General features: G+C 41.9%; 1 protein-coding gene across 1 annotated transcript in view; it reads left to right on the forward strand.

Annotated features, from left to right (window-relative positions):
- Positions 1 to 900, forward strand: part of MCM5 (minichromosome maintenance complex component 5) — a 46,713-nt gene extending 45,813 nt beyond the window's left edge. Inside the window, exon 11 of the mRNA XM_044069932.1 lies at positions 430 to 900. Coding sequence (XP_043925867.1) covers positions 430 to 900 — 471 coding nt within the window. The remainder of the gene's footprint in view (positions 1 to 429) is intronic.
- Positions 901 to 7,056: the final 6,156 nt, after the last annotated feature.

Here is a 7,056-nt window from a genome sequence, read left to right on the forward strand (position 1 = left end):
TCCTGTCGTAGTGAAAGGCTTCTGAGTAACTCAAGTCTGTTAACACAAATATTAACAGAGCTGACAATAGCAACAACATTATTTTTCAAAAAGCTTCTGCAACTAATTGTGACAATTCCAGCAACCAGCAGGGTTTTCCCAGAAAAACAAGGAAGCCAGACAAGTCAATGGACAGGGGAGGAACAATCAGGGCAACTACAGGAATCGCAGATCACAACGCAGGAGGGGAGTTTCGCCAATTGTGTGTTGGCGTATTGGGAAAAGAACATGTTGTTTTCTGATGTCACTTTTAGGGAAAGTGTCGCCTGGTACACAAGATACCAGGACGACATGTTCTTTATTTGGAAAGCATCACCTTCCGAAGTTCCCATTTTCCTAAGGACTATTTCCAGCATGACTTCCTTTTTGTAATTTACATAAAATTTGCAGGATATTAATTATTTGGACATTTTGGTTATTAAAGATGAGATGAATTTGAGATACAAGAGTGTTATTTACCGAAAGCCCACTTACTCCAATGCATTCTTGCATTTCACTAGCTGTCATCCTAATTATCAAAAGAAAGCAGTAGTGAAGGACCATATGGTAAGGGCGGCCAGAATGGTGTCCGATTTTGAAGATTTTTTGCTTGAATGTGAACAGCTGAGTCAAATGTTTGTGAATAGAGGTTACCTTTCCTCACTGTTTGATATTAGAACAGAAGTAACAAACAAAAGAAGATCAGGGTTCTATAAACCAATCCTTTCTTTTTATGGCACCATTTCTGAAACCTCCCCTACTTACGAATTTAGATCCGATGATGACACCACCAACCAGTCCCCTCTTGGAATTAGGATTTTTGCACCTTTTCTGTGGATCACTATGAGATCAGGAAGGTGCTTAATAAATATTGGGCTTTGATTATGGATGATAATTATTTGTCCCACCAGTTAGGTGAAGTTCCTAAAATAACTTTTAGAAGGGGGCGCAATTTAAAAACTATGCTGGAGTTCAAACTGCAACCTTTTAGTCAACGTACTTCAGGAATGACTAAGTGTGGGACATGCAACCAATGTAAGCATGTATTAACTGATTCAATGGTTAAGGTTAGGAATGAAGAATACAAAATATTAGGGAAACATAATTGTGAGACAAACAGCGTGGTCTATTTGGCTTTGTCAAAAATGCGCTGCTTTTTACATAGGGAAAACAGAAAGGAAGCTCAAGAAGCGCATTTATGAACACATATATGCTATTTCCAGGCATGATTTGAATAATGCCCTTGCAACGCATACAAGTGCTTCTCCTGACCATTATTTTAAGTTTACAATTTTGGGAAAAATAATGGTGGATAATAAGGGTGGCCCTTGGCAGACTCATTTAGAAATAAATGAACTGGTTTGGCAGATTCGTACTGGTGCATATATGCACCCTGGTTTAAATTAGTATGTTTCTATTGCTCATGTTTTAAAACTTTCATCTATGAAAAGGTAGATGTATTGTGTTGGTATATGGTAGTAGCTTGTATAAACTGTTACAAAAATACAATTTGCTTTATGTTCTTATATGAACTAGGTAAACTAAGTGTGTGAATGTTGCCTATTTTACAGTTTATGATGCTAAGCATTTAAAGATTTTTCATTTGGTATTATTTATTTTAATATAAAAAGATTTTAAAATTAGATTAGTTATGAAAGTGTATGTATTTACACACGCACATATACTCTGCAGTGAAGAAGAGCACAGCTATTTTACAAGTTTATCTAATTATTGTGTTTTACACTTAACACGCTGTATTTATTTAATTAAAGTTGATTGCATAATTGAAACCATTTTGTATAAAAATGGTAGGTGGTGGTTTCTAATTTTGTCTAATGAAAGAGAGACACTGGGCTCCCTGAAAGCATTTTTTTGCTAACTTTATTTATTAAACCAGCCTACTTGGGATTGTGTACCGTTGCTCATTTTTGTTATTTCTAGTTCGTGAAGTGATTTGTACTTGACCTGGTTTGTGAAGTTAGTCATTACATTTGGGCAGAATCGCAAAGTTATGGATAGGAGGCTGGAGCTAAACAGCATTAGGTGCGGCTATAAGGCCCTCAGAACTTTAGTGGCAAAGCCTGGCCTGGACATAGAGTATTGAGGCAAATGATGCTTTGTAAAAGTGTGAACAGAACTCCAAGTAGCAGCCTCTAGAATGTCTTTGGTTGGTAGTCCTCTGAGAAAGGCTGCTGATGTAGCTGCAGCTCTGGTGGAATGAGACCTAATGCCCTTTGGCACAGGTTTGCCATGGTGTAAGTAGCAGAAACGAATGCAGTGGCTTATCCACTCTGAAATGGTCTGCTTTGAAACAGCCTTTCCTTCTGATGCTGCAGCATATGTCACCAGTAATTGCTCAGTTTTTCTTTGAGCTTTAGTCCTGCTCAAGTAGAATCTTAGCCGTCTGTGTACTTCCAAGGAATGCAGAATTCTCTCCTCCTTATTCTGCGGATTTGGATAAAAGGTCGGCAGATGAATAGTTTGGTTAAGAGCCACACTGGAAACCACCTCAGGTATAAATGAAGGATTGGTCCTCAGAGAAACCCTGTCTGGGTAAAATATGATAAAAGGCTCAACAGCCATGAGGGCCTGTAGCTCTGAGACTCTTCTTGCTAAAGTAATTGCTACGAGCAGAGCTGTTTTCCATAAGAACTTTATATCCGCAGTAGCAGCTGGTTCAAATGGAAGCAGGGTGAGTTTTTCCAACACATAATTGAGATCCCATGCAGGTATTCGTGATCATCTGGGCGGCCTTAAAGTTTTGGCTCCTCTAAGATACCGCTTTAGTAAAGGATGAGAAAAGATTGGTGGCTCTGTAATGTAATGAGCCGAAATGGCAGAGGCATGGATTTTAATCGATGAGAAAGATAGGCCTTTGTTAAGCATTTCAGTCAAATATTGTAATATCTGAGGAATATTTGATTCTGCTGCATCAGTTCCTTGTGCTTGATTCCAAGCACAGAATCTCTTCCATTTATCAGCATTAGATTTTCTAGTACTAGGCCTTTCTGGCGTCCAAAATGACATCAATCACAGCTTTACTGAGAGGTGCTGTTTGCATAGCTACATAAATCAGCCATGCTGCCAGGTTCAGTGTTTGGAGTTCATTGTGCAGGGATCGGATTGTTTTGCTGGGACAGTAGTTGAGGTCTTTGAGGTAAGGTCCAGGCTGGGTATTGGGACAAGTTACTTAGGATTGGGTACCAGTATTGGCAGGGCCAGTCTGGGGCAATTAGTATCATCTTTGGTTTCTCTTGTCTGACTTTTAGTAGGACCCTGGGAAGAAGGGGCAGAGGAGGAAAGGCGTAAACTGATAGTTTTTTCCAACTGAAAGATAGAGCGTCCACTTTATATGCTTGTCTGTGATAAGTCCTTGTGCAGAATCTTTTCAATTGATAATTTTGAGGAGAGGCAAAATAGATCTATGTCCGGACTCCCCCATTTCTTTGTTATTATTCTGATGACTTGTGGATCTGTTTTCCACTCATGAAGGTCCATAAAGATTTTTGCTTAAATCGTCTGCCAGAGTATTTTGTTTTCCTGGCAGGAATTGAGCTTGAAGATGTATTTGGTAAGTCAAAGCTGTGTCCTACAGTGCCATGGCTAATCTGCAAAGGGGGTATGAGTGTGTGCCCCCCTGTTTGCTTATATACCACATAGCAGTGGTATTGTCCGTCTATCAGTAGTTGTCCTGGATGAAGTAAGTCCTTGAATGCTGTCAGGGCATTTTGAACAGCTTGCATCTCTTTTTGGTTGATATGCAGATGCATTTGTTTTGGGGTCCATATGCCCTGAATGCATCTTCCCGCCAGGTGGGCCCCCCATGCATAATCTGAGGAGTCTGTTAAGGTTTGGCTGGCAGTGGGTAGAGTGAAGGCCTGTCCCATGTTTTGGTGACATGCCTTTGCCCACCATAGAAACTCCTGTTGTAGGCAGGGAATGAGAGGAATCATTGTTTCCAGACTGTGACAATGTTGACTCCATAAACTTTTTAGGTACCATTGAAGTTTCCTCATATGCAATCTTGCATATGGAATCAGTAGGATGCAGGATGCCATGAAGCCCAAAGCCTGCAGAGCTTGTCTTGCAGATAACTGGATTTTTGTTGCCGAAGTAAGTAGTCAGTTGCCTTTCTTTGTCTGGCATGAGGTAAGCCATCTGGGCAGTTGTATTCAAGCTTGCACCTAGCAATTTTATCTTTTGAGAGGGTACCAGTTGTGATTTTTCGTTTGTGTACCCTAGGCATGTTAGAAGCCTTTTCACAAATGCCGGGTGTTGAAGAAAAATGTCCTTGTTCTCTGCTTGAATTAGACAGTCGTCCAAGTAAGGATATATTCGCATACTTCTTTGTTTGCAAAAAGCAATTACTGGTGCCAGGCACTTTGTAAAAACCCTGGGCGCAGTAGATAAGCCAAAGGGCAATGCAGAGAATTGGTAATGCATTAAGCCAGCCTTGAAACGGAGGTATCTGTTGCACGATTCCCTTACTGGGGCATGCAGGTATGGCTCTTTTAGGTCTAATGTCACCAGCCAAGCATTCTTGCCCAGCATGGGCAGAAGCTGCTGCAAAGTCAGCATTTTGAATTTTGGAATGTCCAGGTATGTGTTCAAAATTGATAAATCCAGTATTGGCCACCAGGCCTTGTCCTTTCTGGGTACCAAGAACAGAGTAAAAACCTTGTCCTTTTTCCTGTTCTGGTACTGGCTGAATGGACCCCATATCCATGAGGGACATAACCTGTTTCTGTGCCTCTGACAGTTGATTTTTTGGCAGATCCAGCCAAAGGTTTGCCAATGGCAGAGTATGGAAATGGAATCTGTATCCCTGTGATACTATGTTTAGCACCCACTTCTCCTGGGTTAACTGCCAATTTTGAGCAAAAAGTGCTAATTTTCCCTCTAAGGGTGCTGCCAAAAGGTAAGTGCTTGGGGTGAAGGCAGAGGGAAGTCATTGGGACTACTTTCTATAGGGTTGCGCTTCATCTCCTCCAAATTTGGAGGTAGAAGCAACCCATTGCTTTGACCTGTAAGAATCTTGTACCTGGTATCTGGAAACCTTAGGGCGTCTGGATTTGCCCCTGTGAGATTGGTCGGACACAGGAAAGGACCAATTTTTTGTAGGCCAGTGTCTACGGAATCTTGGTGGCTGCACTTGTAAGAAGTCTTTTACAGTTTGCATAGACTTAGCTTTGTCTTCCATTTTCTTTAAAAACTCTTATGCCTTAATACCAGAGTATCATGCTAAAGGTACATCCAGTAGATTAGCTTTAACATGATCAGGCAGATTTTGCTCTTTAGCCAGGCATGACTCCTAATCACAGATCCAGTAACTGCGGCCCTGCAGGAGGCCTCTAAGGAATCAAAACCACATTGCAAAGTATGCTTTCCAACTTGTTCAGCTGCATGCAATAATTCCTGCAATTCTTTATTTTCTGCACATTCAGAAATCAACATTTTCTGTTTCAGCAATCCCATAACACGTTGTTGATACTTGAGCATATGAAACTGGCAGTTTAAGGCTCTAATTGCAAAGGTTGCAGATGTATAAACTTTCTTTCCCCATCTTTCCAGTGCCCTTGAATCTTTGTCAGAGGGTGTAGGATTATTTTCTGTTGAGGCCTTAACTCCCTTTGGACCCTGTGAAATAGTTTCAGGATCAGCAACAGGGTTTCTAAATAAAAATTTGTGCGAGTCAGGGACCCTGTAATATCGGTCAGGCTTGCTGGGATCCAGAGGTAAGGAATCAGGGGTCAAGCTGGACTCCGAAAACACATCATCCACAATGTCTAAAACAGGGGGTATGGCTAAAGGCCTGTGCTGAGGGAGGAGGAAATCCCTGATCAGCTTTTCTGATTCTGAGAAATCTCGACTCTCTCGGTGAAAATGCTCCCTCAAAGTATGCAAGGTTTCTCCAAATGAATAATCCTCAGGAGGTGATGCAGATGGGATAGACTCCGCTGCATCAGAATCCTCATAGGGAGGTATAGATAATTCTTGATCAGAAGAAATAGATTCATAGTCAGTGTCTTGCTTAGGCCTCTTATCAGGAGGGGGTTAGGAACCCTTGATCAAGGTAATAAGGTCTTCAGTCATTTTGATCATTTGTTTTTTAGGCATAGCGGCCTGTGCACGTGGCTCATGCACCGTTTTTTTAGCTTTAGAAGTTGCTTTTGTCTTTGGTTTTGCAGCTGTCTGTTTGATATACAAATGTTGAGGTCTGAATACACCCTCAGATGCCAGTGCCTGCTCAGCGGCACCGGACCCATCAGAGGGAAATACATCCATGGGTCCAAAACTGAGTATCTCGCGGCGTGCCGGACTCCACATGGGTCTCGGTAGGGGCCTGCGACTCGAAAGTAGCGGGTATCGGGGGCTGTGAAAGCACCTCACTGAGTACCGGTGAATGGCTTAGGAGAAGCTTCGTCATCAGTTTTGGACCTTGACTGTCTGTCACTGTCCTTTTCTTTGCTTTTTTTGTATACTCCGGTAGTCGGATAGCTATTCAACGACATTTCTTGGTAGTCAAATCTGTTTCCAAAATATTTTGAAGCAAAAATATGCAGACGCTTAATAGTGGGTTGGTTAAATCTAGCACAAAACCGACAGCCAGGCACATTGTGATCAGGGCCTAGGCAAGGAATACAGTATAATTGGAAATCTTTATGAGGTATTTGCTTCCCACAAGTAATACAATTAACTTTTTCTGACATCGGTATGGAGCAAGAAAAAAGAGTTTCCCCAACGGGGTACTTAGCTTTAGTGAAGACTTCGGTTCTGAAACTCGAACATTTCAGGAGTCGGCCGACCGGCACTTGCAAAATGCTTCTGCTTCAGGCACCGCACGGCAAGAAAGACCAAAGAAAATGGTGTCGGCTGCTTGTTTTATACCCCTGACGGCCTGACGTCATGGAAGAAGAGACAGCAACCGACGCAGGACCCAAGACTTTGGAATTCAGGCCGACTGAGGTCAACCTGCCAGCAGATTACCCAAATGTAATGACTGCAACAGTGAAACGCGAAGAACATCCTCTAAAGCAA

The sequence above is a fragment of the Protopterus annectens genome, chromosome 4.part0 (assembly GCF_019279795.1).
Source record: "Protopterus annectens isolate FY-2018-M chromosome 4.part0, PAN1.0, whole genome shotgun sequence".
Lineage (NCBI taxonomy): Eukaryota > Metazoa > Chordata > Ceratodontiformes > Protopteridae > Protopterus > Protopterus annectens.